Here is a 24,124-nt window from a genome sequence, read left to right as displayed (position 1 = left end):
TGCTTCACACAGTGTCAGCACACAGTGGATGATATACATTAAATGATAATGAAATCATTGTGTTTTCATATTGGAAAGGCCATTAGAATTCAACTGGTCTAGTCTGCTTATTTCACAGGAGAGTGAAGTAAAAGCCTAAAATCTACTATTAATAAAGGCTCAATAAGAGCTGTCGTCAGTATACATGGTACTGGTGATGAGCCAGAAGGTTGAGGAAAGGACATAATGTTCAGTATCTCTAGGAGACGTCTTTAACTTGAATCATAGCTATACAGAATTTTCATTTCCAATTTTTCTGATGTTCCAATTCCAGCTCTGACTTGAGTATTCTTTCCATCCCATTTCCATTTTCTCACTCCCATTTAGTTTTGTGTTTACTCCCTTTGTGATTTCTGGTTTTCAACACCTTTCTATTTTTATTATTTATTGTTCCAATTAGTTTGCTACCTAGGCTAGATTTCTATGATGACCCGTTTCAAAAGTGTTCACATTTCTTAGAAAGAATTCCCATTGGTACCTTAGACTCATTTCATGTTTTCATGTTTCATTAACGACAGCATAACAACACAATAATTGAGATTTTTTTTTCCACATACACTACACGAAAAAAATCTATTCACCACTCCTTAAACATACTCTGTGGTTTTCTCACTATCATTTCTTTTTATACTCTTTTCTTTTTTACCAAAAAATACTTATCTTCACATGAATAAATGATTCTCATCCTTAAAAGTCTGGCAAAATTGTTTCATTCAGTAGTTCCCCAATACTGATTCTCAGGTAGCTGCCAGGTTGACTGCATCATAATCATCTGAGAACAATGAAAAAGCTCCATCTGGGCCAACTGAATCAAATATATATTTTTTCTTTCTTTTTTTATTTTTTGAAGCAAATATTTTCTTGGCTCTTTTTTTCTTAAAAAAAGATCTTTAACCAATTTTAGGAATCCCTCTTTTTATCTATCCTCATCAATTTAAATTGCATGAAATTAAGAGACAGAGGAGAGAGATGAATTCCTGAAGGTTACCTAAATAATAACTATAACATTATTTATTTCAGTGATAAATAAAGATAGAACGATTCTGTAACATTACTTATGTCAGTGATAGGTAAAGATAGAATGATAGGAAAAATTCCATTGGAACTGTAATAAAGATAATTTTTAGCATTCCTGTAAGTTTTACAATATTAATAAATGATCTAAGTACCAATATTTTTTATTATTCTTATACTGAGTACAAGGTATTGTAAATGTGTTATTTCAATAACCTTTTCAACATTCTCACAAAGAATGAATTAGCAAACCAAATCATAGAAACTTACTCATTCACTTATTCAATTGATAATTCTTGAACACCTGTTCACCTAGCACTTGTTCTAACTGCTAGTATAGAAGTGAACAAAACAAACATGGAAGCTTCCCTAAAAGATCTTAAAATCTGATGAAGAAGCAAACATTAATTATGCATATATAGTAAAATTTCATAAGTGATGAAGTAATTTGCCCGAAGTCACACAGCTTATCTATAGTAGAGCTGGGTGTTCATCTGAGGTCTATCTGATTTTAAAACCTTATGTTCTTTTCACTATAGAGTGATGCCAGCAGATCAAGCTAAAGGTCACTAATGTTTACTGACTTCTTACTATCTTGTAGTGCTAAATCTATTGTAAGGATCATGTGTTTACCCATTGGATTTTTGCTTTTGTTTTTGCTGTTGTACTGATGAAGAAATGGAGTCTCAAAGAGTTTGAATAAAACTTGCCTTACTTTAAGTAATTTACCACAACTAGGTGCTAAAGCTTGGATATTAATCTAGGTGCGACTCCAGGAAAGCCTGAGAATTAGGAAAATTCTCAAAAGCCACTAATAGAATCAACAACACCAAAGTGAGTTATTTGATAAGACTAGTCACTTAAATTGATAAATGCTCAAAAAGATTGATGAAGGAAAAAAACACACACACAAACTACCACTGTCAAGAATGAAAAATGGGCAGTGCCTGTGGCTCAAAGGGGTAGGGCGCTGGCCCCATATGCCAGAGGTGGCGGGTTCAAACCCAGCCCCGGCCAAAAAAAAACTGCAAGAATGAAAAATGTAACCTAATAACAGATCCAACAAAAACTGGGAAAACAACTTACTAAAAATAGTATCAGGAAAATGAGAAAATCTGAATACTTTTATAAGTATTAACAAAATTTAATTTATTATTAAAAACCTTTCCTTAGAGAAAGTTGCAAGGCCAGGTAGCTTCACTAGGCTGAATTCTTCCAAACATTTAAGGAATAAATAAACTATTGTATAAATTCTAAGAATTGCGAAAAAGGGAATATACTTACCTGCTTATTTTATGAGGCCCGCATAACCTTGATATCAAAATATAATGAAGGAAAATTACTAAGTGTCTTCAAAATTCAAATATAAGCCATGAACATCTAGAATTGATAATTCATCACAGCCAACATAGCTGTACTCCAGAAGTATAACATAATTTCTTCAATAATGGAAAGAAAGACCACGAGATAGGTACAGAGAAAACATTTAATAAAATTAATAATCAATTTGTCAATCTGATAAAAAATACTCTTAGCAGATCAAGAATAGACTTTTTTTTTTTTGAGACAGAGTTTCATGCTGTCACCCTGGGTAGAGTGCTGTGGCGTCACAGCTTACAGCAACCTCAAACTCTTGGGCTTAAGCAATTCTCTTGCCTCAGCTTCCCAAGTAGCTAGGACTACAGGTGCTCACCACAACACCCAGCTATTTTTTTTGTAGTTGTTGTTGTAGTTGTCATTGTTGTTTTAGCTGGTCCAGACTGGGTTTGAATCCACCAGCCTTGGTATATGTGGCTGGCACCCTACCCATTGAGCTGCGGGCGCCACCCAAGAATAGACCTCTCTTAATCTGTTTAAAGGGTATTTCCAAAAATATCAGTGGTAAAATAGTTAGGGCTTTCCATTTGAGATTAGGGATAGCACAAAATACCATTCTTACCACTTCTCAGCATCATACTGAAGATCCTAGCCAAAGTAATGAGAAAAAGTACTAAAATATAGGAGAATTAGAAAGGAAAAAAATGAAAATTATTCAGTAATACCATGGTTGCATATGTAGAAAAACCAAATAACCTACAGAGAACGATTAAAATTAATAACTGAATTTTGAATATTAAATTCAGATTTAATATATAAAATTGTGTTTTGAATATGCTAGCAATAGACAAAAATATTTTTTAAAGTTACCATTTACAATATTAAAAAGCATAATATGTAACAGGTATGTGACATAGGTATATTGCACACTTTCTGGGTGAAGGATACACCTTCAACTTGGACTTTAACCTTACCAAAGAAAACTATGTAACCCCCATTTTAGTCTAAAGTTAAAGGAAAACAGGGTGGCGCCTGTGGCTCAAAGGAGTGGGGCACCAGCCCCATTTGCCGGAGGTGGTGGGTTCAAACTCGGCCCCGGCCAAAAAGTGCAAAAAAGAAAAAAAAAGAAAGAAAGAAAAAAGAAAACAAACATCAAAAGCATAGGAATAATTCAAATTAAAGATATGAAGACCCTTTCACAGAAAACTACAAAACATTATTAGGAGAAATTAAAGAAAATCTAAGTAAATGAAGAGGGATACCATATATTCATGGATTGGGGAACTCAATATTATATCAGTTCTCTCAAATTTTATTTAAAGACTTAATGCAATTTCAAACAAAATCTTAGAAACTTTTTTTAAATGGAAACTTTCAAGCAACTTCTGAAATTTACCTGGAAATACCAGGAACTAATAAGAGCCTGTAATAAATTGAAGAAGAGCAGAGATGGAGGACTATCAAAGCTTATATTAAAGCTACAATTATTTATATAGCAGAATTGGTAGAGATTTGAGGGTCTAAACGAACATGAGTTTTGATGGAAAGTTGATTTATTATAAAAATGGCTCTTTGGGGGAGGGGTTGATTTGTTTGTTTTCAAATAAATTGTGCTGGATCAATTGGGTATCATACATGTAGGAAAACACTACTCTTGACTCCTATTTCACATTATATGGAAATTAATTACAAGTGGTTTATATTTTTAAGTTTGAAAGATAGAGTTTCAGAAAGATTAACTTCAGGCTGGGTGCAGTGGCTCACTCAGGGAGGCTGACATAGGTAGATTGCTTGAACTCATGAGTTCAAGAACACCCTGAGCAAAAGTGAGACCCTGTCTCTACTAAAAATAGAAAAAAACTGAGGCAAGAGGCTCGCTTGAGCTTAAGTTGGTGGTTGGTGAGCTATGACTCCAGAGCACTGTACACAGGACAATAGCTTGAGACTTGGTATAAAAAAAAAAAAAAGATAACTTCAAGAACAAAAGACATCTTTGTGAGACAGGAACATTTCTTAAACAAGATATCAAAAGTGTTAAACTTAGTAAGACTGATGAAATGACCTACATTCAAATTAAGAATTTCTTTTTCTTGATAGACTTCATTAAGAGCGGAGGAAGATATTTACAGTTTATATAATCATCAAAGTGATTTTAGGTAAAATATATAAACAACTTCTATAAATATGTAAATGATAAAAAAATCAGAAAAATAGGCAAAAGGGATAAGTATGCACTTCACAAAGAATATATCTAAAAGAATAATTGACATGTAAGAAGGGGTAACTTCCTTAGTCATGGAAATGCAGATGAAAATCGGAGTGCTCCCTTAGAAAAACAGCTAAATTTTAAAGGGCTGATTATTGTAATTGTTGGCAAGTTTGAGAACTCCCATTCTCATCGATTGCTGGTGGGGGGATGTAAATTATTTTAATGGCTTTGTAAAATTGGCAAATTTTTTTCTTTAAGATCTAGCAATTCTACTATTACCCAGCAGAAAAGCATATATGTACACACACACGTACATACACATATATACACACACCCACACACACACACACATATATATATGTTCACTAAAATTTTGTACTATTGCTTATGGCAGCATCAATTTAAACACCTAAAAGTGAAAATAAGTCAACTGTATATCAACCATAGCATAATGGACAGATTAGCCATGGTAAATTTCTACACAGCAGTAAAAATGAATCAATTGCTGAGACATGCAATAATATGGATGGATTTCACAAATAAGATGTTGAGCAAAAGGAATTAGACACAAGATAATATGTGCTGTATAATTAATTTCATTTATGTAAAATTCAAAAGCATGCAAAATTGATCTGTGGTGTTAGATGTAATGATAATATTGGAGAAGTGCAGTTTGGGAAGCCACACAAGATTCAAAGGTGCTGGTAATACTCAGTTTCATGATCTAGGTGGTAGTTATGTAGGTGTGTTCTCTTTGTGATAATTCAAAAAGCTATGCTTACATAACTTGCCGACCCTCTGTATGTATGCTACTTTAAGAATTTTATTTCAATAATTATTATTTTGTAATTTTCATACTAACAAATGATACATTAATATTAATCTATAAAAGTGACTAATTAGCATTAATTAGGAAAGTGGTCACATTAATTGACAAGTTCCAAATTACTTATACAATGATTATTAATATTACGAATCATTATAAATATCGTTCTAACATATGCCATTTAATGATGAGCTATACATTTGTGGTCTGGAAAGTTTTTAGCAATTAATCATTTTTTGTAGTAGAGAATTATGAAGACTAATTCATTTTAGCCAGCTTTTTCACGTGAAATATGTTTTCTAATTGATGTGCACATACATTTTACAATGTATAGTCAACTGATAGATAACATTGAAACTGTACTGTGAAGAAGCTATGCTTTTCAGATCCTTTGAGGATAATAAATGTAATAAGTATAATTTTAAAGAATATATCTGTATTTTAGTTTAATGAGGTGAAAGAACTCTTTGAAGTTGCTCCAGTTATGTTTTCTTGACTTACATGCACACTTGAATGGTGGTATAGGAAATTTCCTTATAGCTGCCTAATTTTGATTCTTGATTTTACTAAAGTGTTTAAAATAAATCAGTCTTGTAAAAAAAAAGTGGAAATAACAATAAAAGCAAATCCCATGTCCCATGTTTTCAGTCAATAATTTTAGGTGATATAGTTTATTTTCTCTTATTTTCTTTGTTGGTACACTAATAGAGAATTTACAATATATAACAGAATTAAATCCTATTATATTATGACGATATTAAGTTAAGCTTCTTTCTTAGGACATATTTAAAATAATATCCATTTGCTTCTTTTTTAATAAAAAAATGTTTTTACCGCGGATATTGTTATTCACCAATCATGTTTCCTATTATTTTCTTTAAGCTAATTCTACTTTGTCTGTGTGTGTGTGTGTCTGCAGCATGAACTGTTTCAAAATAAACCAGTAGATTTCAGAAGTAACCTGTTTAAATAAACATAGTCTAGAAGATAAGTTAATGAAATAATTTAACTTTTTAACCGTGTGTCTGTAAAAATAGACACCGAATCATCAATGAAAGAAGAATTTGAACTATTTGGGCCTGGAAATGTATTAGCTTGACAATTTAATCATTTACTTAGCCACAAATCCAACAGCCTAATTAAATCAGTCTGGACATAAGCTCCTCAGGGTTAGTGTTTCTACTGGCTGCCTCCTCTTCCACCTGTGCCTGTTTCCCTCTGCTCCAGCTACTCTCCGAGCATACCTTGCACCCTTCTATTTCAGTACCTTTGCTAATACTGCTACCGGGATCTGTATTTCCTCATAGCTCCTTAGACTCCCTCCCTCAGTACGTTCAAGATTTTGTTTAAATGTCACCTCTGAGAGGCATTCTCTGATTTCTTTCTATATAAAAATTCCCATCATTCTCTATTCTATTCCCGCTTTTCTTTTTTATAGCACGTATCACTAAGTGATATTCTGTTTTATTTATGTTTTCTGCATTCTCAATAAATGGAAACTCCATGAGGACTTAACTGGTTTTGTTTCGCTATCATATTTCAAGCATCCCCAACTATGACAGATGCACAGTAGGCACTATACAAGTGTTTGTAGTTACAATGGATGAAATATAATAAATAGTATAAGTCTGCATGGCTCAGCTCTTGGCCAGCTCTACAGAAGTCATCCTCGTCTCCTCCTCCCACCCTCCTCATCCTTCTTCTCCTCATTATTATAGTCATTCTTCTTATTATTATTATTAAGCCCAGGTTTCAGTCTGTATGCCCAGGCTACAATGTAGCAGTGTGACCATAGCTTACTGCAGCCTCAAACTTCTGGGCTGATGGGAGCCTCCCATCTCATTCTCCTTAGTAGGTCTGCAGGCGCATGCCACCATGCTTAGTTGATTAAAAGCCATTTATTTGCTCTCTAAACAAATGGATGATTGCTGTCGGTTCAAGCATGACTCTCTTTATAGGGATTGATCGTAAATTTTAAATAAGCTCTAATATAGCTGTTCTCAACCTGTGTGTCGCGACCCACAGGAACTGTATTAAAGGGCCACAGCAATTAGGAAGCTTGAGAACTAAAGAAAGACAAAAACGAATAAGAGTATAGTATACAGAGTACTTAACTTTGTATTGTATAAAACAAATAATTACTAAAAATAATCTTCATTCCAAATCGTCTTTGTTCTTGTCTTTGATAATTTAAAAATATGGAAGTGACTGCTTAATTAGCACTTAAAGTTGTATATCCTTGTTGTTATTGGTTTTTCTACTTATATCTGCTTCTATCTCACCTTTTTTAAAGAATCCTACTCAAGTTGGAACAGCTCTTCAGGTTTTCCACAATCTTGGAACTTTGAAGGATACTATTGTTAGTGTTGTGGATGGATATTGTGCTGCTGTGGAAGAAAATATCAACAGTGCATTAGACATCAGAGTTTTGACTCAGCCTTCCCAGTCAGCTGTGAGAGGTATGGATGTAGTTTATATTTAGCTTCTTTATTTATTTATAACTGAGAAGTCCTTTGAATAGTATATGAAACACTCATGTTTCAAAGCAATCTAATGACTCATTTTTTAGTAGACAGAAAATGAGAGAAGAAATTATGTTTTAGAATTTATTTATAACTTTTTTGTCTAATCAGTGAGTTAAACTGGCCAATTGGTATATTCAGAACTTTTAGATAAAGATCTATAAACTGTGGCATCATTTAGTTGAGAGGAAACAGATGCAACAAAAAAAAAAAGGGAAAGGAACATATTTTTCTTCTAAAATTCTTATCCTCACATGTACTTTTTATTGAGACAGAAAATATTTTTTAAGGAATGCCGTCTCTACCTTAGCTTTCTGGACTTTTCCTTATGATAATTTTGGCCTCAGGAATAGTGGCTAACAGTGCAGACAGAAACTGACAAAACCTTTAGAAACATGACAAAGTCTAAAGAAAACTACTAAAGGAAAGTTAATTCGGGGTGAGAGGAGTAGCCCTGGCTTAGCAGTCTGTAACCCTTTTCCTGCCAAGATATACCTCGTGATTTACATATATAACACACTTCTCTATAGAAGAAGATAAGGAAGACTAGACATTATGCGCACTTGTGGCCTACTCACTGCAACTCTTCTTTTATTCCCCCCTTACATTCATTCCTCTCTCCTATTAGTATGGATAAATGGTGCTTTCTCCCAACAAAACCAGGCACTATACTTTTGCATTAGATCTCAGTCCCAAGGAGATACTTTTTCTCCATCTTGCTGGCTGTCAATATTTCTTTCTTTGCATCTCTTTTCCATCACATACAATGGTGTGATTGTATTTTCTTCTATTTAAAAACAATCGAATGTGTCCTGAGTTCATTTCTTTCTTCAGCAGTACTATCCCATTTTTTTCCTCAGAAAAACTCCCCAAAGTGTTATCTTGCCATTTCTGATTTTTCTCTTCCTGTTTTCCTATTGAAGGTACTCTGTGTAATCATCACAGTGTTGTCCTAAAGAATAAATGAAAATAAACAATGAAGAAGCAAAGTAATTCCTGATAAATGGCTAATTGTAAAAAAGAAAAAATGGCAGCCACTTATTGTTACTTTTATATTTGCTATATAATTTGACCTTAAGTAACACAATATATGTAACTCATAAATCAGTTACACCAGATAAAAAGAGATAAAAGAACCATAGGTCTTAAAGAGATTTTTGAAGGTTAGCCTTAGCTTCTGAACAGGTCCGTATTAAGACTATTCCAGAAGGAAATCTTTGAAAAGAAATTGCCAAAGGAGATTTTACTCTCAACTTTTCCCAGCAATTACTCTGAGAAAGTTTGATCTAATGTTCAAATTTCCAGGAGCAATTGAATCTCATTCCCTCTTGTGTTGTCAAGAATAGGAAAAAATGAAAGCAATTATTCACCTGCTGTCAATCCTAATGTACGCTTCTTTTGTTGAAAGAATAAAGAATTTTAAAGCTGCCTTATTATCATTTGTTGAGAAGTGGATACCATGATTTGGTGTAGAAACCTTAAGCATCAATTTTTATAATTTTCTTGAAAAGAATAATCACTATTATTTTTCTTTTTTTAGTGTTACATAGGGAGTATTAATGTTAATTTTCTAGTCTCATTGGTTATATTGAGATTATGTAGGAGAATGTTTTGTAGGAGTGTTTTGGAAATATACAATAAAGTATTCAAGGGGGATTGGGCATCATGCCACTAACTTATTTGCAGATGGTTCAGGGAAAAACTTCTTTTATAATACTTGCAAATTTTCTGTAAGTTAAAAATTATTTTAAAATTTTAAAAGTATGTAACATAACACAATTTTTAGGGAAAAAATGTTACCTGAGATGTATAAAAAGGCTTTTAATTGAGTAAGAAAAAAGATAACTCAACTGTTAGAATGGATAAAAAATATGACCAGACCTGGTGGTTCATTCACCCTGTAATGTCAGCAGGTTGGAAGGTTGAAGTGGGAAGATCACTGGTTGCTAGGAGTTGGAGACCAGCCTGGGCAATATAGAGAGATCCTCCTCTGTAGAGAAAATGTGGAGGCTGAGGCAGGACAAGGGCTTGAGCCCAGGAGTTTGAGGCTGCAGTGAGGGATGGTAGAGCTACTGCACTGCAGTAGTCTGCATGACAGAGCAAGACACTGTCTCTCTTTTTTTTTAATTGAAGAGGCAGTTCACAGAAGAATATATTCAATAAACATATGAAAAGATATTGAACTTCTTTTTAGAGGATAAGCTACTTTTTAGAGAAATATAGATTAAATGAGATTCTATTTCCTCAAGTATCACATTGGCAAAGTCTAAAAACTAAGAGCAGAAATTCTTATATGCTATTGTAGGAAAATAAAATGGTTCAACTATTTTACTCAGTTTTATTAATTTGATCTCTAAGGTTAAAACAGTTTATACCTTATGACCTTGTAATTTGTCTGGCACATATGTATAAGAATTTTTATTGTATTACTGTTTTTGTTTGTTTGCCATTAGAGATAGGAATTCGCTTTGTTAACCAGGCTAGAGTGCAGTGGCATCATTGTACCTCACGGTAGCCTCAAACTTCTCAAACTCAAGTGATCCTCCTGGGTCAGTCTCCTGGGACTAGAGGCACATGCCACCCCACCCAACTAATCTTTTTTTCTTTATTGTAGAGTCAGGGTCTCATTATGTTGCCCAGGCTGGTCTCAAACTCCAGGCCTCGAGTGATCTTCCTGCCTTAGCCTCCCCAAATGCTGGGATTACAGTCTTGAGTTATTGCACCCAACCTGCACTATTATTTATAATTGTGAAAAAGTTAAAAACCTTTCCTTTGATGGAAAAAAATGGATAAACTAATTAAGGGGATTACTATATAGTATTTAAATAATAAATTTACCATCATAGTTAATTGTCAAAAATAGTACATGAAAAAGTTGCTCAAAGATATGTACAGTCTGATACTATGACAGACATATTGGTTTGCATGCATACATTATAAAAGTATAAATACATGTATTGGAATGTTAATTACTGAATCCAGGATAGCATTAGCTTTGGGGGAGTGAAGAAAGGAAATGGAACCAGAAAAGGAAGTGACCAGAAAATTTCACTTTTGTTTTTCTTAAGCTTGGAGCCCAGTATTTATGACATTATATATATTTTTTGTATGCCTAAAATATTTAAAAATAAAACCTAAAAAATGTCAAGCCATGACGAAAGATAATGATGAAGAAAAGTAAAATATCCAAATTATATTGCCTAGATACTGTAGTTATTATTGTGCAGTGAACATTAGTCTGTACATTTCTCTATGCATTGTTTATTGTACAAAGGTGAGTGGATGAATACATAGATAGGCATAAATGGAATTTTAAGACAGGTGCTTTTTATTTATTTATTTATCTTTATTTAGTTATTTTTTTCTTGAGACAGAATCTCACTCTGTAGCCCTTGGTAGAGTGCCATGGCATCATAGCTCACAGCAACCTCAAACTCTTGGGCTAAAGAGATTGTCTTGCCTCTGCCTCCCATGTAGCTGGGACTATAAGTGCATGCCACAACACCAGGCTATTTTTAGAGACAGGGTCTCCCTCCGGCTCAGGCTGGTCTGAACCTGTTAGCTCAGGGCAATCCACCCACTTTGGCTTCCCAAAGTGCTAGGATTATAGATATGAGCTACTGCGCCTTGCTAACATATGGTTTTTAAAACAATCTTTTGATTTTAAAATAAAACCCACCAGAAATGTAGAAAACACAAGTGAAACGGGTAGCTTAATGAATGATTACCAGGTGAACACCACCCAGGTCAATTTTGCCAGGCATCCCAGAAATCTCTTCTGTTTGTTGTATGCCAGTCTCTGCCTCTGTCATATGTGATCATTAACCATTATTAGTCACTTCCTGTGTTTTTAGTTTTATCCATGTGTGTAAACTTAAGCACTGTGGTTTAGGCTTGTCTGTTATAGATGTATACTTTTTAAATTAAAAGTATTTTACTTTAGTCCAACAGAATAAAATTTAGAAGAAATTTAGAAGTTTATATTAAATTGACAGTTTTAATGAATTTTTAATTAATACTTTTCACAAGAGATATATTAGGTCATAAAAGATATCTCTAAATTTAAAAATAATGAATAAAATATTTCAAAAAGCATTAAGAAATTACAGGATCTTAGTGTGGCTCCTGGTAAAGCTATTTAAGCCATTTCTGTGTTGAATCCTAGCATTATCAGCTTTCTTCCCGTCTTTTCTCTCTCCCTTCAAGAATCATCTCAAGCTCAAGCTCGGGGACTATTTCTTAAACAAAGTAAATATCATTTCATTATGATTTCTCCTTCATCTTTTCCCTCTTTCTCACTTTGTCCTGTTGAACATTACCTGACCCACCTAGGGTCTAAAGATCTCAGCTCTAAACAAAGAATCACTGGAAGGCCTGTCTAAATTCTTACAGTTGATTTTACAAGCAATTTGTTTCTTGCTAATGACCTAAGAAGCATCAGCAATCAGGTTTTTCCTTATCTTGAATTATCTACCACATTTGGTGTGCATGCTTCATAACCTCACACTGGAAGTTTATCTATCACTTGAAATTGATGTTTTTCTCTACCTTTTGTTTTTACTTTAATTGACTTTTGAGGGAAAAGGAAAGTTATCGTACTCTACCAATCATTATCTAGAAATCACTTTCAAGTATGATTTCTCCCCCCCCCCTCCTTTTTTGAGACAGTCTCACTCTCTCACCCTGGGTAGAGTGCTGTGTTGTCATAGCTCACACAACCACAAACTCTTGGACTCAAGTGATCCTCCTGCTTCAGCTTCCTAAGTAGTTAAGACTATAGGTGCCCTGCCATAATACCTGGCCAACTTTTCTATTTTTAGGAGAGATGGGGTCTTGCTCTTGCTCTGGCTGGTCTTGAACTCCTGAACTCAAGCAACCTACCAGTCTTGGCCTCCCAGAGTGCTAGAACTCCTCAAAGCAATAATACTTAGGCTGGGCACGGTGGCTCAAGTGTTAATTTCTTTGCGGAGCTCCTAGTTTTTTTCCTCACTTTAGTAAATCTTAGTTTATGACACTATTTATTCTGTTCCTTGAATCTATTAAAGCTAACCTATGATGGCATCTGTTATGATGTTTTAATTATTCTCCCTCCCCTTCCTTTATACAGCAGTTCCTTGTTTGGTCAGTCGATTATTTCTATCATGTTTATAGCTTCAACAACATATATTTTTCTTATGAGGAAAAATCTTTACTTCATGTAAGAAAGAAAAATCGGGGTTCTAAAACTAGTTGAACCATTATGTGTGTCTCTAGTTGAACCATTATGAACCATTATGTGTGTCTCTAGTTTCTAAAACTAGTTGAACCATAATCTGTGTCTCATTTTCTCCAGAGTAAATACAAACAGATAATAATACTTTTTATTTCTGTGTTTATTTACTTTAAGAGAAAGTGATAGGTTAACGGGTCTCATAATTATTTATAATAAAACCAAGCCATACATATTCCAGGACTTTGGTTAATATTTTCCATTTTTCATAATGACACTATAAACACTTTCCTCATTGCTGTAATTTAATTATTTATGTAACATGAGACAATTGTTGCAATATTATCTCCTTATTTCTTTTATCCTTTTCCTTAAAAGTCTTTGCACAACACTGGAAATAATTTTAAAAATTAATTAGATCTCAGTTTCAAATAAGAGTTAAATTAATATTTTTAAAGCCAATATCTTTCTCCTAGATTTCCCCTTTTTTAATCAGGCTAAAAGAATAATAGCATGTTCTTGCTAACACAACATGTAATTCTGTTCTAAACGTAGAACTGTTGAAAACCTAGAGTAGGGAATCTTGTACATACAAAGGGCCTCTGGTTTTCTTCATCTTGTCTTCGTTAAAAGCAGGGACATAGCCTAACAATGGATGAGCTCTTCTACTGCTTGGTTTTTAACCTTAGTTTGGACTGGAATTTACAATTTGGGATTACAGTTTCTTTTTTTATGGTGAAACATTTTAAACCTGTACAGTTTTGAACATTTTTAGACATTCTCACTCTCAAGAAATTTAGGGCTGGGCACTGTGGCTCATGCCTGTAATCCTAGCACTCTAGGAAGCTGAGGCAGGAGGACTGCTTGAGCATAGGACATCGAGACCAGTCTGAGAAGGTGTGAGACCTGTCTCTGCTAAAAGAAATGAAAAAATTATCCAGGAATTGTGCCGAGCACTTGTAGTCCCAGCTACTTGGGAGGCTGAGGTAGGAGGATCAATTAAACCCAAGGTTCAAGGTTGCTTGTGTGCTAGGCTGACTCCGGAGCCTGCTAACCTAGGCAACAGAGTAAGATTTTTTTCTCAAAAAAAAAAAAGAAAGTAAAAGAAATTTATCATTGATACAATAATATTATAATATGCAATTTATAATTTTTTTCAACTGTTCCCCAAAGTATTCTTTATAGTTGTTCCCCCTCACACACTAAAACCAATCAAATCAGGGATAATGTTTTTCTATTGGTTATCTTGCCTCCTTTTTCTTCTTTAATCAAAAACAGTTTCAGTGCCTTTTTTTTTTAATGGTATTAACATGTTTGGAGAACCATATGATTTGAATTTGTCTGGATTTATCTGATTGTTTCTTCAAGATGAGATCCAAGATAAACCTACTGGTAGTAAGCGGATGTTGTATATTCCCATTACATCATATCTGAAACAACAAAATTATATCAGTTTGTCCCATTGTTGCTGATGTTAAATGAGATCCTTTCATTTAAAGCGGAGTATGCCAGATTGTCCTGTCGGAGTACTCTCTTTTCTTTGTGATGAGTGCTTTTGATGCATACTTTGAGACTATGTGAATATCTTGCTCCCCAGAAAATTTTGCCTAGTATTTTGGTATTCATTGATAATCTTACCTTCATTATTACACTAGTAGTTGCAAAATAGTGGACTTTTTTCTAATTCTTTCTGCATTTAGTAATTTGCATTCTTTTGTAGAGAACAATTCCCATTCTCTTTGGAAATTTGAGTTTCACTATGAACTCATTGCTTTTTTAATCATTGTTTTTATAATTTAATCATTGTTTTATAATTTCTTTTAATCGTTGTTTTATAATTTATTACCATCAATATTGTTTTAGATGACCATCTTTCCCCTAGTTTATTTTGTGGAAGCCCCCTTCAGTCAAGTTCAAATTTGACAAATCTCCTTTTGTCTTGGGACAATCTCCTTTTTGTCCTTGAACACTTCTTTGCTCCCTGGCATAATATATCAAGATTCACCTTGTATTTTCACTGTTTCAAATATGGAATCATTCCTTTCTCTCTTGAGTCCAGGTTTGTTTGTTTTTATTGGGTAATGGAGCTTAGAAGTCAAAATTTGGAGACAGGGTATGGTTATTACTATTGAGGGGTCATTGTCTTTCTGCTCTTCCAGTGGACTGAGTTGGAAGATACCCCTAATCACTATTATATATTTGTATCTTTATTCTGTTTATGGTGAGAACCTTCATTTGCTACATGTATTATAAAATATACCCAGTTTCAGAATTACTATATCAGTACCACATTCAGCAACAAATCTGTGCAGTAAAAGTTTAATATTTCCTTGTAAATTTTTTTTGCCCATGTAATATATCTCAGTAAAATTAGGATTCTGTGATTAAAAATTCATTGAATTGGTGGGGTGAGGTGGCTCACTCCTATGATCATAGCACTTCAGGTAGTGGAAGCAGGAGGATCCCTTGAGCTCAGGACCAGCCTGAGCAAGAGCGAGTCCTTAACTCTGCTAAAAGTAGAAAAATTAGCCAGGGCCTATACTTGCAGTTACTCAGGAGACTGAGGCAGGAGGATTCCTTGAACCCAGGCGTTTGATATTGTTGTGAGTTAGACTGGGTGACAAAGTAAGACTGTCTCAAAAAAAAAAAAAAAAAAAAAAATTTTTTTTCTTGAATTATTTTCCTCCTATGTGGTTTTATTATCAATTTGATGTATAGTTAATTCATTTGTTTCTGTATTTGTTTGTATTCATTTTGGGGTGGGGATTTGTTTTGTTTTCAGGAAGAATGCGAAAGTAACACGTACACATATACACTGCACTCCTACATTCAGGAAGGATAAAATGGTAACTGATGAAAATGATTTTCTATAAGGGGCATGAGGGTATTGGGAAGCAGATCCAGACTCACTGCTATTCTTGTACCTCTTACCTTGTTTCATTTCTCAACATCCTCATGTCCCTTGAGGAAAACCATTTTCACCAATTTCTGTGTTAACCTTCCTCGGTGTGGGGGTGTTGTGTCTGTGTGTTATTTCTTTTTCTCAAACACAAAATGTTAAAATTCTTTTTTAGGGCGGCGCCTATGGCTCAGTCGGTAAGGCGCTGGCCCCATATACCGAGGGTGGTGGGTTCAAACCCGGCCCCATCCAAACTGCAACCAAAAAATAGCCAGGCGTTGTGGCAGGTGCCTGTAGTCCCAGCTACTTGGGAGGCTGAGGCAAGAGAATCGCCTTAAGCCCAGGAGTTGGAGGTTGCTGTGAGCTGTGTGAGGCCACGGCACTCTACCAAGGGCCATATAGTGAGACTCTGTCTCTACAAAAAAAAAAAAAAATTCTTTTTTATATCACTCATTACTCCATAGTTCTTAGAAAAGGAACTTGTCACTTTTAGCTTTTATATGCTCTTTATAATAACATGTTTTGTTGTATTTGGAAATTACATTTTTCATATTTCTTTGTCTTTCATAACCAGGGGGTCCTGGACGATCTACCATGCCAACCCCAGGAAACACTGCAGCTTTCCGTGCTACCCTCTGGAGCAATATGGAGAAACTTATGGATCACATTTGTGTTGTTTGTGGACAGGTAAATATTTTAAGGAGTAGAAGGAATGGTAATTATGGATTACCTCCTGGCTATTCCAAGTCATATGACCTTGGACAGGTCTGTTAAAGTCTCTGAGCATTCAAAATACATCTGTTAGCTGATTATAATGTGGGTAAAGGTTCTAGCACAAAGCCATTTCCCTTCCCTTGCTTTCTCTAGGGCCTAAGATTTATATTTGTTTTATTTTAGGTACAACATCTACAAAAAGTATTAGCTAAAAAGAGAGATCCTGTTTCTCACATTTGTTTCATTGAAGAAATAATTAAGGTATGTTTAAATGAAAATATTTTCATATCATTTTTGTAGAAAGCAGGATCATTTATGTTACTACCTTGTAAAATGGCTGCAATGTCAAATGGCAATAGAAAAGGGTTATTTCTTGACAACTATAAACCTTCCTTACAATAATTGCAATCATGTTTGTTTAGGGAGTAGATTCTGGCAGTGATACTATTATAGACTAATTTCTCATTTTCTGTCACATAAATGATAGCTTGTAAATATGTTTAGATGTTACACTAGAGAATAAGATGAAACTTTTTGGTAAGTAATAAATTTAAATAGAAGTCATTATAATATATTCACTGAGGACCACTTTTTTCCATAATGCACACTGCTATACTCATTTTCCGTATTCTGCTGTCCACCAATCTGCTAGCTTCATAGGCCATAAAAATTCCTTTCATGCATAGGAATCCCTGGTTCTGCATTATATTCATTCTGATATGTTTTTGATAATGATTAATAGAATGGCTAGTTATTCTGTTGATCATTAAATTCTAGCCCCTAGTGCTCCAAAGGAGAAAAAAGATGTTAAGTTTCCAACATCATGGTATAGATCAGTGATTCTCAACCTTCCTAATGCCACAACCCTTTAATACAATTCCTGTGGGTTACGACCCATAGTTTGAGAACTGCTGGTATGGTTTCCTTGGTGAAGTCACAATTTTAAGTATTATGATGAGGGTCTCGAAGACCCCCCCCCCAAGTTTGGTGATTTATTAGGATTATTTATAATATAGTTATACACATATCTGTGGTCTATGACAGTGAAAGAATATGAATCAAAATCACCAAAGGGAAAAAGGTACATGGGGCAAGGCCAGGCCATATCCCAGGTAATAGAGCAAGATCTTGCCTCAGAAAACAAAGAAAAATAAATAAACACAAACTTTAAAATTTTCAGTTTAGTATTTCCAGATATGCCTTGGTATTTGCTAAGATATTTAATTTTGGATGACAGAACTGTATATATATAATAGTATTTGAAGTCTAATCTTAGGAGTGTTCAAGAGGAGAACAAAACTTCTCCATGATCACTGTTTCTGTGACGCTCTGTTAGTTCTGAAGGTTTTGCAGTAGTTTTCATGTTAAAAAGAATACATCAGAGTATAGAGAGGACATAAATGGATTGAGTATAAAATAAAACTGGACTAATTGTATCAGGTATACCAAATCTGGGAAATATTTTAGTTTAAGTTGTATCAGGTATACCAAATCTTAGAAATATTTTAGTTTAAATGTACAGTGGAGCCTTTTGAAAGTTGCTCTTTAATTGAGATAATTTGCTTTTTTGCTTCTTTTTATCTTGTTGCTTTTAGGATCTTCTCCATGCTTTTGACCTTTGAGAGTCTGGTTATTATACGCCTTGGGGTAGTCTTATTTAGGTCAAATCTGTTTGGTGTTCCGACCTTCCTGTATCTAGATATTTATGTCTTAAGTCTGGGAAAATTTTCTGTTATTGTGAATAATTTTTTTTATCTTTTCCTCTTGCTCAATTCCCTCTAAAACATCACTAATTCTTAGAATTGTTTTTTTGAGGTAATTTCCTGTATCTTTTAGGCATTCTTCATTTCTTCTTATTTTTTTTTTTCTTTTCTTTCCCTCTGACAGTGTATTTTCAAAAACTCCGTTATCAAGCTTTCTGATTCTTTCTCCTCCTTGACCCATTTGGCTTTTTTTTTTTTGGAGACAGAGTCTTATTATGTCACCCTAGGTAAAGTGCCGTGGTATCACATCTCACAACAACCTCAAACTACTGGGCTTAAGCGATTCTCTTGCCTCAGCCTCCCAAGTAGCTAGGACTATAGATGCCTGCCACAACACCCAGCTATTTTTTATTTTTTTGGTTGCAGTTGTCATTGTTGTTTAGCTGACCCAGGTTGGGTTCAAATGTGCCAGCCTTTGTAACCACTGTGCTACGGGCGCTGAGCTGACTCATTTGGCTTGGCCATTAATGAATTTTTCAGTTTCGCAAATATATTTCTTAGCCCCAAGATTTTCATTATTATTATTATTATTATTATTTAAACCTCTGTTAAATTTCTCTGGTAAATTTCTGAATTTATTTTGTTGTCTTAGAATTTCCTTAAAACTACTACAGGTATTTTAATTCTTGGTCAGAGAACTTACATATCCTCATCTCCTTAGGATCAATCATTGGTCTCTTGCTCTGTCTATTTGGAGAGGTCATGGTAGGTATCCTATTTGCTGTTACTTCTTATGGGTAGATGTACATCTCTGTCTTTGCATTGAAGGAGTAGTTATGTATCCCAGTCTTTTCTTTCTGGCTTGCTTTTTTTTTTTATTGAACATGTTTCCTTAGCAATTCTCTGTAATTTACCTGTTGAATTTCTTTCTTTTTTTTCCTGCTAAGTTACTGCCCTTTTGTGACAGCAAATGGTGCTGTAAGCCCAGATTTGACTCAGCTCTGGTAAACAAAAGGGGTGCCACCCAGTCAATATTGGGATGGAAGGGTCTCAAAAAGAAGATTTTTATCAGCACAGGGGTTTGCGCCCAGGGGACTTGCAGGACATACCTCCTACAGTGTGATGCCGCTCAACAACTACTCTGATTTGGCATTTCCTTTTAGCCAGGTCATAGAGCTGAGTTTACAGGACTGGGAATAGTAATCCTTCCTCACACCCCCTCTAACCCTTTTGTCTTTGCAGATCTGTAGGGCTTTTCCCTCTATCAGGCACTTGCCATGTTTTCCTTTGTGTTGAGCCTGGGATGGATCTCCTGCCAGGGAACCCAGGATGGTAGAGAGACCATCCTGGTCTCTAGATGGGGGAGGGAGGGTTTCCATGAACTTGGTACTGGGCACGTTTGGGGAAGGAGTGTTGTGTTTATGGAAGTCACTTCTCTTACTTAACTGCTTGCCTGGAGTATTTTTACTTCTCTGTGGCCCTGGGGACTGTCTCCTCCTCCTGTGTGAGTCCTGGGATATTGCTGGTTGTAGTCTCAGTGCTATATATGTATTTGGTTTGGGTTTTCTGTCAGGGAAGAGCCGAAACCAGCCTTGCTGTTTTGGAAACTCAAGTGACTTTCTTGAAATCTGGGTGTAGAAGTCAGAGATCAAGGTGTTAACAGTGTAGGTTCCTTCTGGGGGCTGTTGGGAAGGCTCTGTCCCGGGCTTCTCTCCTTGGCTTGTAGATGATTGTCTTCTTCCAATGGTCTTCCTTCTTCCTTCCTTGTGTCCAAATTTCTTTGCCTTATAAGGACAATAAATAGTCTGTAATATTAGCTCCTGCCCTAATGACCTCATTTTAATTATTTCTTTAAAGAGCTTTTCTCCTCTCCAAATATGATCACATTCTGAAATACTGGGAATTGGGACCTCAATATATGAATTTTGCAGGGACACAATTCAGCTTATAGCAGTGTTTTATGTTGATAGTGACCAATGAGAGAAGTGAACAGATTGGAGAATCCAGCAAATTTTAGTGATAGGTTAGACGTGGTTAGATGAAGAGAAATGTTTGAAGGTAGGATTCCACTTTGATGAGACTTCTTGTAAATACAATAGCAGCAACTTTCATTTGAGATGGTAAACTGAGAAACACATTTAAGAGTAAAGATGATGAGCTCTGTATTGCTGACTTGCAGCTGCACATGTGACTTCCAAGTATTGCTGTCAGGTGGTTTAATATGTGGGTCTGGAGCTTAGAAGAGAGACCTTGGCCAGAAACACAAATTCGAGAGACAGTAACTAACAAATGACAGTTGAAGCTATGATAATGGAGATACTGCCTAGAGCAGAAAAGTAGGTCACCTAGACAGGGCCCCAGGGATATGGAAATTATAAAGTTGATATAGAATGTTTTTTCCAAAATGGTATATACATTTTGAGATGGGAAGAGATAATTATAACTTCTTCTACCTGTACTTTTTTAAAAAGTCTTATTCTTTAAACAGTTTTTTGTGTTTTATATTGTACATATTTTATTAGTACAATCATACTTATGTATAATTTAGGAAACATATACTAGAGTGTGAATGTTACAAGGGAATCCAAGGTAACGGTGTTTTAGGGAGAGTGTGATTCATGCTAAATTAGATTTCATTGATAGTTCAGCGATCAAGAAACATATTACTGATTGACATTTTAAAAATTATTTTTAATTGAAACATATTTATATGGTACAGAGTGATTATTTTTTTTTCAGAGTGATATTCTGATACGTATATACAATGTGTAATGATCAAATAAAGATATTAGCATATCTATTACCTCAAGTTTATCATTTCTTTATGTTGTGATCATTCACAATCTTCTGTTCTAGCTATTTGAAGGCATACAACAAATTATTATTAACTATAGTCATTGTAAAGTGCTATAAAACACAAGACCTTATTCTTCCTATCTAGCTGTAATTTTGTACTCATTAACTAAACCTCTCTTCCTAGACTCCTCTTGTCCCCTATGCTTCTTAGCTTCTAGTAACCTCTATTCTACTCTTTATTTCTATGAGATCTCGACATTTTTAGCTTCTGCTTATGAGTGAGATCATGTGGTTGTTATTTTTCTATTCCTGGCTTATCTTACTTAACATAATATCCTCTAGGCTCATCCATGTTGAATGACAGAATTTCGTTCTTTTCTTTTTTTTGTTTTTGAGACAGTCTCATTTTGTCCTCCTCAGTACAGTGTTGTGGCATCATAATTCACAGCAACCTCAAACTCTTGGCCTTAAGTGATCTCTTGCCCCAGCCTCCCGAGTAGACTACAGGCGCCCACCGCAATGCCCAGCTATTTTTAGGGATGGGGTCTCGCTCTGGCTTAGGCTGGTCTTGAACTCCTGAGCTCAGGCGATCCACCAGCCTCCGCCTCCCAGAGTGCTAGGATTACAGGCGTGAGTCACTGCACACTGCCTGATTTCCTTCCTTTAAATGGTTGAATAGCGTTCCACTGTGTGTGTGTGTATCTTATTTTCTTCATCCACTCATCTATTGACACATACTTCAGTCGATGCCATGTCTTGGCTATCCTGAATAGTGCTGTAGTAAATATTAGAACACAGATTTCTCTTTTACATACTAATTTTCTTTCCTTTGAGTATATACTCAGAAGTGGGATTGTTGGAATTTTCAAAATGCTTATAAACTATGCATTCTCGAGGGATAATATTGACCCCAAAAGGGAGAAAATAGTTCTAGTTTTTATTTTGGGAGGGAAGAGGACTGCAAAGACTCTTTGACATTACATGCTTTGTGGCTTCCAAAGCTCAACCCTACCCTACAAAATCTTATTTATTTCTTTTGCTAGAGAGAAAATAAACTTTATTTAAATTAATTAAGTTTAGTAATAGTAAGACCCCACCTCTACAAAAACCATTCTAAAAATTAGCTGGGCATGATAGTGCTTGTCTATAGCCCCAGGTACTCAGGAGACTGAGGCAGAAGGATCGTTTGAGCCCAGGATTGAAGGCTGCAGTGAGTTGTGATCATGCTACTGCATCTAGCCTGGGCAACAGAGTGAGACTCTGTCTCGGAAAAATGTGTGTGTATGTGTGTATATAAAACCATATTCTATATATAAGTATAATGTATGTACTATATCATGTAAGTATATACATATAGCTGTTTAATTTTTTCCTTGGAAGGGAAATAATAAAAACTAGAGGTTAAGACACACCACAATAAACTGTATGGAAAGGGTTTTAAGCAGTGATCTCTAAGGGAAGAGTGTGAGATTAGGCGTTTGATTTTGAAGTACTCTAAGTATTTCAGTGAATATTTTACATCAAGAATTTACAGTTTTATTTAGAATTAACATTTAGATTGTTTCTATTACTCCTTAAAAAATTTTAAAAGAAAAAAGGAAGCATAATATTTAATCCTTTCATCCAGAGATAATCGCTGTTAGCGTTTTGTAAAAAGTCTTCCTATTTAACTGTATACAGTTTAATAAGTCTTATCTTTTCTACCTTCAAAATGCATTTGAAGTCTACATTTCACTATTTCCCACCATCTTAGTCTACATTCCCATTTTTTAAGACAGAAAAGTAGATTGTACCATAAATATTGTTATTTTCTCTCTGAACAAAGTATACGTAAAAGCCAACATCTTGATTTTAACTGAAATAATTTTGGCTGAATAGGGTTTCTCGTTTTCCTCTGTGGTGTCCATCGTGAAGTCCCTATTTAATTTCTGTATCTCCCTTCTTTATAATCAGACACCTAAATGTTTACCCCTGAAGGCTGTTTTTCAGTGAAGAGAATTTTTCCTGTCTTACATTTGCTTTGTCAGGATCCTTCTGCTTTGAATCCAGAGCATGATTAAGAACTAATTTAAAATTCATATCTAGTGGGTTTCTTTCATCATGTCTGCATACTTCCTTATTCACAACGTGATCTCCACAGAGATCTCTAGCATAGACCTTTCGCTAAGTCTTGTACACTCTTCTTTTCTTTTGATTTTAATTTAGCTGCCTCTGTTTCTCTCTGATCTCCTCTCCATAAGCACATTGATTTAGAAACAGTTTATCAAGGACCAAAAAATCTTATTGCTGATCATCACCTCCCCATTCTGTCTCCAAGGTACAGGTAGATTGTATTTTCTTTTTTCTCAGATTTATCCCTATGGTTTTGTTTTTTGTTTGTTTGGTTTGGGGGAAGTTTGTTTCTTTTTCTTTCTTCTTTTTTTTTTTTTTTTTGAGACAAATCTCAATGCTTTGTCATCAGCCTGGCTCACAGCAACCTCAAACTCCTGACTTCAAGTGATCCTCCTGCCTCAACCTCCTAAGTAGCTGGGACTATAGGTGCCCACCATTGTGCACAGCCAATTTGCTATTTTTTAGGAGAGACTGGGGTCTGGCTCTTGCTCAGGTTGGTTTCAAACTGCTAAACTCAAGTGATCTTCCTGTCTCAGCCTTCCAGAGTGCTAAGATTATAGGCGTGAGCCACTGGGCTGGCGCTGCTTTTGGTTTTGATTTTACATTTTACCATGTCTCTGTTTTCTCCAGTATTACCTTCTTTCTACCCTCCTTCCTTTCAGTAGTCTACCATCCAAAAATAAAAACCTAGCTTTTTAATTTTCTTTTAAATGCTTTTCCTTCACACCTAGGTTTCAGTAAGCTACCGTGTGTCTCTACTTCCC

General features: G+C 35.0%; 1 protein-coding gene across 1 annotated transcript in view; it reads left to right on the top strand.

Moving 5' to 3' along the window:
- The window catches only part of COG5 (component of oligomeric golgi complex 5), a 332,964-nt gene that overhangs the window by 172,931 nt on the left and 135,909 nt on the right, over positions 1–24,124 (top strand). The window contains exons 8-10 of the mRNA XM_053554011.1: positions 7,699–7,864; positions 16,610–16,722; positions 16,933–17,010. Coding sequence (XP_053409986.1) covers positions 7,699–7,864; positions 16,610–16,722; positions 16,933–17,010 — 357 coding nt within the window. The remainder of the gene's footprint in view (positions 1–7,698; positions 7,865–16,609; positions 16,723–16,932; positions 17,011–24,124) is intronic.

The sequence above is a fragment of the Nycticebus coucang genome, chromosome 11 (assembly GCF_027406575.1).
Source record: "Nycticebus coucang isolate mNycCou1 chromosome 11, mNycCou1.pri, whole genome shotgun sequence".
Lineage (NCBI taxonomy): Eukaryota > Metazoa > Chordata > Mammalia > Primates > Lorisidae > Nycticebus > Nycticebus coucang.
Note: the sequence above shows the minus strand (reverse complement) of the source record. Positions and strands in the feature narration are given on the sequence as shown.